Raw genomic sequence first — 11,722 nt, 5'->3', positions numbered from 1 at the left:
CTGATTCTTGTTTGTGTTTTAAAGTTGTATACTTACAATTTCTCCAAAGCGTAGATTAAGATAGTAAAACTGGGAACAATAGCCATAGAGAATAGCATAAGGAGCGGAATTAACCCCAACGAAAGATGGCAAGATAGAGTTATGTCAGAGCCGCGATACAGAAGTAGCCGAGAAACTTAGCAAGCGAGTTATTACGATAGAGGCAGAACTCTAGATTTCACGAGGAGATATATTTTCATGATGTTGCCTTACTGGGAACCATATAGGTTCTCACCCCTTCCTTTTCCCTTTTCCCCACATATGAAGGATTTCGATTTTGACTACCGCCACTGGAGATATACTCAGAGAGCTACCAGAGGAGCATGCGTTGTAGGACCCTACAGGAGATGCTCGAGACTAGTTCTGAGATGATGTCTGCAGACTTGTGCCCCGATGGTGAAAAGAAAGTAGGATAGAAAGTCTTATTCTTTGGACTTTGCTTTTCCTCTCTTTTGTAGCATTTTTTAGAGATAGGACTTGATATTTTCTTTTCTTTTAGTCCGGGTACCATCTTAGGAGTTTTCTGTATGAACTAGGTATCTAGAAAGTTGTCAGTTGTATTTATGTCTATATATATATATATATATATATATATATATATATATATATATATATATATATATATATATATATATATATTCTAAGTATGTCAAGTTTGTATGAACTAATTTGAGATGTATATATATGCATGAGAGTTTTCTGTAATCTTGTTACTAATTTAATTTTGTTGTTAGTTTTATATTTATTTGATATTATATTATATATCTCTGATGATATTTTTGGTTGTTGCTAACGGAGTAGTTAAGAAAAGCATATGATAAAAATAAGTTAATATACACGATTCCATTAGTACGAAAGACTCATATGTAGTAAATATTACCGAGTCTAAAATTTTATAGGGTTATTGGGAAGTAACACCTAACGGCTGGCAGTGATCCGGACCTGCTGGAAATTGGGCCGTTACAGCATACATAACGGTCAGAGGCGTCGATAAGGCTAGTATGGCAAAGTGCCTACTTCGTCTTCTCAAGGTCGCCGTGGAGATCACTGACGGTGATCATGCGACTCGGGGAGGATAGCCATGTGGGTAATGGTGACATAGAGCGAAAAATTGAAGTGTTAAGGTTTTGTAATGGCAACGTTGGGAGGAAGAAGAGGCCACTGACTGAATTAACACTCTTTGCATGAAAAATAAAAATTAATTTGACATCTGCTAAAAATTTTGGTTAGTTGGATAAAATTATCCATTAAACTACTCATTTTAGATAATTTTGTTAAATAAACACTATCTTTTTTATAATCATAATTGAATAAAATTCCAAAACGACTTCTTAATTGTGTGTACTAAAATAGTTCTTGAAATTCTAATTACACTGAAATGCCATTAAAATTGACCTAAGCTACCAAGTTAGTCATTCATTTGTTTTTTTATTAACAATTAATAATATGCGAATATGACCTGATAAATTAGACGGTTGGTATCACAAGTCATACAATAATTTAACTACATATAATAAAGAGACGACGTATCTATAAGTATCAATTTTGACATAACTACATTCAATGTCACATGTTGTAATATTATTTGTCTATATGTTATTTTAGTATTATATATTACAGTATAACTTATTTATCTTTTATTGGACGTATCATCATTTAATATAAATCAATTTAATATCAAAATTAAATTATGAATTAAATTAATCTTTAAATAACTTTTTATTATTTTTATTTTATAAATTTAAAATTTTTAATATTTTTAAATTTATTATTATTATTTCTATCTTTCTATAAGTTGTTTAAATACAAATATTTTTATACATATTTTGAATTTTAATTTTGATCATACAAAATTGTTTAGGTTAATTTAATATTCATAAATTTATCTATTTCATTTCAGTAAGAGAATTATATAATTAACTCAATTTCAATTTATTCATTTTTGGTGACCGAACTTAAGAAATAGGAAATAAGAGCTTCTGTTTTGGAAAAAGATCCTTTGGCTGTTTTCTGTTTAGGAAGTTCTGATCATGGCGGTGCCGTACTTTTCCTCGCTTACCTAATTAATAACATTAACACTTGCACCAAACTCCATAACAAAACACTAAGACCGTTCTTATTCATATTAGTGAGTGTTATCTTCTTCCATTTTCGCATAACCATACTCATTTCTGTTATAAAGTACACACACTTCCCCAATTCTTTATCATCATCCTCATATGCTAAACAGCTAAAGTTAATCATAAAGAAAACAACAAACAAAAGCACTCTGTTAATAAAGAAAACAAAAGAAAAGAAAAGAAAAGAAAAAGGAAGCGTGATTAATATATGTATAGCATCAGAATTATTGATCTTGGGCTTTGTGAGTTGCAATTGAAATGCTGAAGATCTTTAGGGTTTAGGACTGCATACTCGCTTTCCTCCTCGTGATCTCTGTCCTTGTCTCTCTCTTTTCAGGTACAACCTTTTTTTATTTTTAAGAAAAAAATAAAACTAATGTGATTATTAAGTGTGCTTTACCCTAACCATTAATCATAATCATGAAATTTTTTGTTTTTGACATGCCCTTGATTTAGATCCGATCATTTGGCTTCAAGAGTCAGGACATGATGTTTATTTGAGGGTTATTTTTCACAGTTCACGTTCTTTGAGCTGATATTAGAAATGGTGAAGTTCTGAATTATATAGCTTCGAAAATTTTCATGTTGCAGGCAGTTCATGACATTCTTGCAGTTCTGACTTGGTTGCTACGACAAGAGTTAAGAGGTACGATACTAAGATATCAATTTACTTGAGCATTCTTGTGCTGTCAGAACATGCAAGTTTCAACTTTCATCTCTATCTGATATCAATTTCCTTGTTCTTTGGTGGAAGATGATTTTATTTATAAGACTCAAGTGTGATAGCAACTCTTTTGTATTTTGTGGATCAATTACCTTCCCCTTTTTATATAATGATTGATCGGCTAGTGTGGCATGAAAGTCTTGTTTTGCTTTCCACTTGAATATATTATATTATTATTGAGCTATTTAAAATCTTCACCTATTGCTTCCTTGTTTGAAATGTCTTCTAATTTTTCTGTTTTTCTATATTTACTTAAATCTTAATTTTTTTCTCTATAAATAGATGGCAGCTGAGCGAGTTAATGCTGCAACAAGTCAGAAACTGACTGAAACTGACTGGATGAAAAATATTGAAATCTGTGAATTAGTTGCTCATGATCAAAGGTACCCGCACAAATCTTTCTTCTCGTTCTATGGTGTTGTCTCTTTCTGATTGATCAGAACCTTCAACGATATGAAACTAAGTTCATTTAGTGTCTTTGTATTTGCTCTTAGATCTTTCTCATCGCACATTATTACTTCATAATTATTTCCTGGTTTGAGAATCAAATCTATGATCTCCACTCTCCACCCTGTGTCACCCTGACTGTCTTATTGTTGAATTTCTTCTATTTTGTAAGATTATCTTCTTGCATGATCGTTTTATTATGTCATGTCAAACATGAGTGCTTGTTTCCAATTAATCAAATTTATTTGGTTGCTACAACATTTTCAGCATTTGAGACTAGTTATTCTTTGAATGGGAAACTTCAACTGGAAGTCTTTGGTAGTTGGTAAACAACTGATATTTGATGCCTTACATAATTTCAATTGAAGATATGTTTATCATGGCACTTATTCTATACTAGACCTAGTGTGATGCATAAAGCCTGGATGACATTTCTCTAAATTTTTAAGAATCCACACAATCTTACCATTGTTAATCATTATTTTTTCTTGAAATTTCAGGCAAGCTAGAGATGTTGTTAAGGCCATAAAAAAGAGACTAGGCAACAAGAACCCCAATACACAACTTTATGCAGTTATGGTGAGCATAATAATTACTTAATGTTTTATTCCCCCCCCCCCCCCCTTTTTTCTCTTCTGCCGTCAACCAAAAATAGCCACAGCTAATGTGAAAGTTAGTTTGGAACCACATATTTCCACATATTTTTCACTGTACCTGAAGTAGAGAAGCTTGGTTATAAGGCCGCCGTTTCTTTAATATTATTCTCTTTGCTCTTTGCTTGTGTCCTAAGGCATTCTACTAACCCATCCTTTTTCTACTGATTTTCTAGTTGTTGGAAATGTTGATGAACAACATTGGAGATCCAATTCATAAACAGGTTGTTGAAACAGGAACCATTCCTATTCTTGTGAAAATTGTGAAGAAAAAGGTGTGTTTTCTCCCTCACACTATTGAACCTTAGCAATCTTGATTTTTTGTTTATATATTTTGGGTCCTTTCTCTGGTTGCAGTCAGATTTGCCTGTAAGGGAACGGATATTTCTCCTGCTAGATGCTACACAAACAGCCCTTGGTGGTGCTTCTGGAAAGTTTCCACAATATTATAATGCATATTATGAGTTGGTGGTAGGTTACAGATAGGTTGATTCAATCCGATGTCTGCTGAATGGCAATGCTAATTTTCAGCTATACTTCTTACAGAGTGCTGGGGTGCAGTTTCCTCGAAGGGCTCAGGAATTCCAATCAAATTGTCCAAGTTCACAACCTAACAGGACTAATAATGGACCAAACAGGGAACAGGCCTTGCCTAGATCTGGTGGGGTTGCTCAGCAAGCGGAGTCCAATCCTTTTCCCGAATCTAGGTAACTTCTGGTTTCAATTTAGTAATAACTAGTGGAAAACAGCGCATTTAATAAGTCTATAGCTTGGGTGTGTTGGAAAGAATTATGATAAGAATTGACTATTATTATGATATGATTTATTATGATGAGAATGACTACTATTTTTAAGAGTATTCTAAAAATTTATTTCTGGCTTCTTCTTTCCTCTTCTCTTGTTTCATTTTTTGGGGGTAAAATGGTAAATTCAACATGGCAGTGGATGGTGCTTGATCTGGTGGACAAATATCGTTCTACAAATATTTGATCTTGTGATTTTCTTCTAGGCAAGAATATATATTATTCTACATTTCATTTGCAGCATTATTCAGAAGGCTAGTAATGCATTAGAAGTTCTAAAAGAAGTCCTTGATGCTGTTGATGCGCAACATCCTCAGGTAGACCAAAGATGTCTTAAAATGAAATCAGAATTTCGCTCATCTATCTTTGCATTTGTAAATCTTGCATGCTTCTCCATAGTAGTTCTCTCAGAGTTTTATATTAGGTTAATGAATGACAACAAAGGCCGAGACCGAGAGGCTTGAGAATGAGACTGCTTGATAATGATAAATAGTGCTTATAAGAAAGTGCTTATAAGAATAGTTTTTCAAAATGAACTGAGTTACATGGAAACATAATGACATTACTCAAAATTGTACCTCAACTAAAACTAGCATATATTGTCTATATAGGAAGGAAGGAATGTGATAAAATGATTGACCTAGTTTTAGTATTTCTTTATCTACTGCATCTAATACCCTGATATGTAGTTATGAAAAATGTAACTAATCACATTCCCTTTCAGCTAAAACTCTTTTTTTTTTTTCCGTAGGGAGCAAGGGATGAATTCACCCTTGATCTTGTCGAGCAATGTTCGTTTCAAAAACAGAGAGTAATGCATCTTGTGATGGCTTCTCGGTAGGGATCCTTTGGGTTTCTGTCTCCTTGTTAAAAGTATAATTTTCTGCTTCAACATTCATCATGCATGGAGGATAATGCCTTTTCTGCCCTACAAATTTCCCTAGTATAGGAATCTTTGTGTCTAGTTGCACACGCATGCATTTAATATGGTTAACTTATACCATCAACTGATTTTTGCTTTCACTGTTCATAGTGATGAGAGGATTGTTTCACAAGCAATAGAATTAAACGAGCAGCTTCAGGAAGTTCTTGCAAGGCATGATGACCTCGTTTCTGGAAGAGCCACAACTCCCAATCACTTTGTCCATGAAGAAGTGGAAGAGGAGGAGGAACCTGAGCAGTTATTCCGAAGGTACATTGCAGCCGATTCTTTGAAGATGCTATATTCTTTTCTTGCTTTATTTTTACCAGTGATTGGCGTAATAAAATGCAAAGTTAATTTCACTAGTAATCTAGTGTCAATGCAAGTTATTTCCATTTTATAAAGAATAAAAGCAGATTAGATTTATTTCTGCATGGCTAATGCCTTGCAGATTACGCAAAGGAAAGGCTTGTGCAAGGCCTGAAGATGAAGAGACTGAGCCTCGTTTCCCTAACTGGGGTTTGCTTGAAGAGAGACTCAACCGTGCACTAATAAGACCGCTCTCTTTGGAGCCATCTCGACAAACCAATACCCGTGCTGCACCTGTAGTGGTTCCACCTCCAAATGCAAGGAACAATGGTGAGCTTCCTCATGTAGCAATTCCACCACCACCTTCGAAGCACTTTGAAAGGGAGAGATATTTTCAGGAGAACAAGAAGGATGGTGCTACTTTGGCCAGTCACTTGAGGGGCCTCTCCTTGCATAGTTACAATGGCAGCAGCTCTCACAGTGGAAGTTTTGATTCTAGTGATTAATCTCTTAATGGACGTAATTTCTGTTTTTATTTCCCTTTAGTTTTAGTAATACAGATGTAGGAAATATATATATAGTTGATGATTTCTGGTTTTTTCTTTTTTGAGTGGGGGAGGGTATGAAGAATAACATCTGCTGCTGTTCATACGATGAATGTTATTTAGTTGTCTGAGATCATGTTCCATGACTGAGGTTTGTACGTTTCAGGTGCTAGTGTGATAATAATTTTCTATTTTCTTCTGCCCACTTTTATTATTCCTTTTTTCGTTTTCAAACATGTAACATGGTTTTAATTTTAACATTGTTTTCTGGCCAATCGCAGGCTAGTAAGAAACGAACTGATACACCCTTTTCAAAATCTCTCGTTTCAATGTTTCATCAACGGAATAATATAACAGTATTTCATAATAATAAGTTCAGCAGAAAGTGGTTATGAATGAAATAACCGTTTCTGAACAAGAATCCTGTAGAGTAGATTTCCAAGTCAAGTTGCTTTAATACATACATTCTGCTTCGTATACAATCCATATCACTATACATTTGTTTTTTGGTCTCCCGTTACCATTCACATATGCTTGTATCTAAACTATATTTGATGACTCCGGAATTTATGCCTTAGATTCTAAGTAGCATTTGTGATGCTAACGGTTATGCATATACATATAAGCAAAAACTAGGTTCCATTGCCTCTGAGGGCAGGGCAGGAATTTCATATTCACTCATTTATTTCGTAATTCACCTAAACAGGGGCAATATTCCCCACTGGTGCAGAAATCCTTCACCAGTAGTGACTTCTAAAAATAATAGAAGCAGCACTGCCAGCATAGCTGCTCTTCCATTCCAAGTTTCGGCACTTTTAGTCCAACCCCATTCCCACACCAATACTGGTGGTGGCAACTCCCTACGTTGCGAGTCATATGCTGCCAACAACTCTTCTACGCTGCCCAATGGAACTAATGACTGCAATAGAGCCAAAATTTTCTATTACATCACATGGAATATTAATATAATAAATTTGTTATTTCATAATCAACTATTGGTTTTAAACTTCTTTATTAGTGTGAAAATGGCTAAAGCAACATATACTTTCAAGTTTCAATCAGAAGAGTACCTGTCGTGCTTCGAGGTTTGAGACTGCCATCGCCCCAACATATGGCAAACTCTCAATTACAGCATCCGCCAAATCCGAAATGAAGGTGGGTTCACATCCCAGAGCAGGAACTCGACCCCATTTTTCTATACCAGAACTTAGAGCAAGTTCTTTATACTCAACATCAATTTCTTCTAGTGTTTCAATATGCTCACTAACAAAGCTGTGAACCAAGCAGAAGTTAAACAACTTAATAGTGTCACTTATTCTGTGTGTCAGTGTGAGAAGGGGAGGAGAGAGACAAGGTAGTAGGATGACATTACCTTATTGGTACAGCTAGCAGACTTTTTACGCCCTTTTTCCCAAGTTCAACTATTGTGTCATCTGTATAGGGTTTTAACCATTCCACAGGTCCAACTCTACTCTGTAACAATAATTGTGATCAATTGTTAGAAAATCTAAAACGAAATCCCACTCGAGTCTTGATGACTAATGGTCAAGTTCTCTTAGTCTTAGTAGCTACCTGATAAGCAAGGGTGTATTGATTTGTTATCTTTCTTTTCTCAAGCTCTTCCATGATTAAATCCACACATTCCTCCATTTCAGCCTTGTATGGATCACCAGCCTCTTCCACATAAGCAAGAGGCACCCCATGTGCACTAAAGAATATCATGACCTGCAGTACACATCAGCTACTAAGGTTAACAATGAATATTTTCAATAAAATTAAGTAAAGCTACTCCTACGTTTTGTTTGGCTATATCCTAACCAGAAATAATTATACAATGGCAACAAATGTTATGCTGTTTATATTTGAAGTGGAAGAATGGCAATGATAAGATACAAATGTCAAGGAAGCACACTTTTCCTGTTTATTCTTTCCTTTAAAACATAAATCGAAAGAAATGATCCAGTACCTCCTCAGGATGGTCAAAAGTTTTCAGCTCATTTTCAATTAAATTTGCCATGGCCTTTATGTATCCTTCACGTTGGTACCATGAAGGTATTACTGTATGCTGCATGTTGACTAGATACTCATCCTCGCTGAAGAACAACAAATAATTCATAATAATACAAAATGTCAGATGAATATTGAAGTGTACACATCAGTGCATTTTATAATAATTACCGGAATATACTCTCCAAGAGACGCAGACTTGAACCGCTAGTTGATATTGAAAATTGTGGATAAAGGGGAAGCACAACAAGCTTTGTAATGCCATCCCTTTTAATCTACACGACGAAAAATCATAACTAGAATGAGAATATAACATAAACAGATAAACAAAAATAAAGTTACATCAATTACTATGACAAGTATCAGTTCATCTGTGTCATATCAGGTGCCTTCCACCCTGTTTAGTGTTTACTATATCCTCCTCTATGGCAGTGTGCTGTTTATGATACCATATGGGGTATTGTGAGATAATCTTAATTGAAACTGAGAAGAAGTTGCTATGAGGAGGCATAATCTTAATCAAATGCCATCCAATTTAATATTTTTATCAAATACCTGTTCAATTGCTTCTTCAGTAAATGGATGCCAGTAACGCATCCCGACATAAACTTTGGCTGGGACATTCTTGACCCAAAGAGATTTCCTTAACTCTTCTGCCTGTGTAGAGAATCATTAAAAGGGTTATAATAATAACAGAAAAAGAAAAGGGGGAAGTATTTGTTGGTGTAGACATGTTATGTTAGCAAAAAAAATTGAAGTCAGTTGAAAATCATATGGACTAGTGAAAGCTTAAAAATTGCACTTGAGTGGTCAGGAAAAAGGAACAAAGAAATTAAGGATGAGACAACTAAAAATTCCACAATGCTAAAATTATAATTACCAACAAGCAATATTTCATCTCAGATAAAGAAGTTCTAACTTTTATTTGTTCAGAAGATTTGTAATCAACCGGTGATAGTATTAAAAAAAAGCCATCAGGAAGCATCATGCCTGTTCATCAGTCATACGTCTAAGAGGAGATCCACCACCAATTGAAGCATAGCCTTCTTTGCTCTTTGGTGCTCGTACCACAGAGACAAATTGGGCTAGCGGTTTTTGAAGAAAACTAAATAACCTTGGCAATCGTATAATATCCTGCATAGTTGCAAACAACAAATAACTATCCAACAAAAAATAAGAAATTGAACATTTTAGTTCATCTCAGCCTATATAGAAATAAAAACAATCATTCAGATGAATAGAGGGTTAAAGCTAGAGTAGTACAGGATCAGCAAAAAGGTTAAACAGAAAAGGCTGCACATCATCTAGAGTCTCTGGTCCTCCAAGGTTTAACAATAACACTCCAATCTTATCATCACCAACAAGAGGTGTACCAGAATCAGAAACATCTTGAGCTGTTGGAGTAACTAAAGCATCAACCGGCAACAAGTGCCGCCTGAGTGATTGCTTGGAAATAAAGGGTTGTGCTTCAGACCATCCTGGCGAACATCTTCCCATGGTGTAATTCTTCAAGGGGTTAGCGGTAGTTGAAGTCTCCGCTTGGCCTCCAGAACAGCGATACATCTTTTGGGAGATGCAGATTGCCTGTGGCAACAACCTATGAAAGTAAAAAATATTAAAAAACTTTGCAAAATCTACTAACATTTAGCAATAAGATAACTGAATTACATGAATAAAAATTTTAATAAGAACATGTTAAAAACATACTTTTGGCATTAAGATGTTCATACCAAATGTTTGGAACAGGCAAGCAAAAGGGCTCATAGCATACAACACATGCTTATTTAGAAAGCCAGGATTAAGTTGGGTTTTCTGCCCAATGGAAACAAAATTATAAACGAAAGCTTATGGTCTTCGACACTTTCGGTAAACTTCAGAGGGAACAAAGAGTAGTTGACATAACATTATAATATTTCCTTAACCAATGGAATATTTTATGTTAAAAAAGCAATCTTATAATGCCAATAATAAACACTAAAGGAATACTCAATATAGAAATTAACTTTTTGTTGTGGACATTGTGGACACAATATAAGCAACGAAAATAACCCTATTTAGAATTGGATCTCAGATTTTTAACAATTTAATAGGCAGGGTAACTAACTCCGATGTCAGAACATGGTGCTTCTAGCTAAATGAGTCCATATTTAAGTCCTAACAACTAGACTTCAAGTATGTGCTATGAAACACTGCTGAATACCGAAGATACCTATATGAATAGTTACCCGAACATTGATAAAAACACGGAATAATCACTAATGGGAGTAAAGGCCGAAAGCAATACTTACAGAGGAAACTTGAAATTGCGAGAAGCATGAGTGAGACATGGCGGAGGACAGCGAATATAAGAGCAAGAAGAAGAGGAAGGAGATGAAGGAGCGTGAATTGGAGAATTCATAGCTTGTGATGAATGAAAAATCATCACTTTTCACCACTTGCTCGTCCTTCAGTTCCTGCAAAATGTAATTTTCAGGCTTCAGCAACAAAACTCAAAGCTCAAGCGAACGAAACCCAGAAATCAATTACAGAAAAGGAGTGAACTTTACCTAATTCCAACCAATTTGGAAGAGAAAGACCTATCACTAAGCAGAAGGGGGACTACGAATAAAGACCATGTAAAGTTCCTTTCTTTTTTTTTATTTATTTGATGGGTTCTTTATGCAAATGTAGAAAAAAAAATGTAATAAATGCTAAGTAGGGTTTTGCATCTGAAATCTGAATAGAGAGAGAGAGACCCTTGAGGTTGAGAGTGACTGATCTCTGATGAGATTGGAAAAAAAATCCACAGCCACCTCTTGTTCCCCTTTTTGTGTTTATCAGCTTCTCATCTTCAACGATTTTTAACTGTCCAAAATTTTTCCAATATTATCTTTCTATCCTTTTCATTACATGGGGATTGGGCTCAAAACAATTTAATGTTCCCCTCTTCATGCCTATGAGTCTATGACATTTGTTTGCTTTTTATGTATTTTTGGCTTTATTTGTTAGGAGTGTTTATATGATTTTAAATTTTCTTACACTTAGAATGCAAACAATTTAATTAGATTCCATAAATGGTCATAGTAAATAATATAAATTATATTTTTATTAATATATAAATAGTAATCCAATTAAATATTTATTTAAAAATTATTTATATTTACAATGTACAAA

General features: G+C 34.6%; 2 protein-coding genes across 3 annotated transcripts; one reads left to right on the top strand and one right to left on the bottom strand.

The window, feature by feature from the left end:
- The first annotated feature begins 1,981 nt into the window (after positions 1-1,981).
- LOC112791043 (TOM1-like protein 5) lies at positions 1,982-6,761 on the top strand. Of its 2 annotated transcripts, XM_025833723.3 has the most exons (12): positions 2,040-2,496; positions 2,616-2,662; positions 2,751-2,805; positions 3,166-3,266; positions 3,831-3,909; positions 4,160-4,258; positions 4,341-4,454; positions 4,530-4,690; positions 5,028-5,103; positions 5,538-5,623; positions 5,820-5,978; positions 6,160-6,761. In XM_025833723.3, exons 4-12 carry the CDS (start codon positions 3,166-3,168, stop codon positions 6,521-6,523), a joined length of 1,239 nt encoding a protein of 412 aa, XP_025689508.1. In that variant the 5' UTR covers positions 2,040-2,496; positions 2,616-2,662; positions 2,751-2,805; the 3' UTR covers positions 6,524-6,761. The 2 variants fall into 2 exon arrangements, with proteins under 2 accessions (XP_025689507.1, XP_025689508.1); XM_025833722.3 differs by lacking the exon at positions 2,616-2,662 and having other exon boundaries at positions 1,982-2,496.
- Positions 6,762-6,969: 208 nt separating this feature from the next.
- LOC112791042 (ferrochelatase-2, chloroplastic) lies at positions 6,970-11,504 on the bottom strand. Its single transcript, XM_025833721.3, has 11 exons — positions 11,116-11,504; positions 10,858-11,022; positions 9,833-10,166; positions 9,560-9,703; positions 9,125-9,226; positions 8,741-8,844; positions 8,529-8,655; positions 8,135-8,287; positions 7,935-8,035; positions 7,633-7,834; positions 6,970-7,481 (listed from the first exon to the last, which is right to left on the bottom strand). Exons 2-11 carry the CDS (start codon positions 10,989-10,991, stop codon positions 7,257-7,259), a joined length of 1,626 nt encoding a protein of 541 aa, XP_025689506.1. The 5' UTR covers positions 10,992-11,022; positions 11,116-11,504; the 3' UTR covers positions 6,970-7,256.
- Between the last annotated feature and the right edge of the window lie 218 nt (positions 11,505-11,722).

The sequence above is a fragment of the Arachis hypogaea genome, chromosome 3 (assembly GCF_003086295.3).
Source record: "Arachis hypogaea cultivar Tifrunner chromosome 3, arahy.Tifrunner.gnm2.J5K5, whole genome shotgun sequence".
Classification (NCBI taxonomy): Eukaryota; Viridiplantae; Streptophyta; class Magnoliopsida; order Fabales; family Fabaceae; genus Arachis; species Arachis hypogaea.
This window is presented reverse-complemented; position numbering and strand designations above follow the sequence as displayed.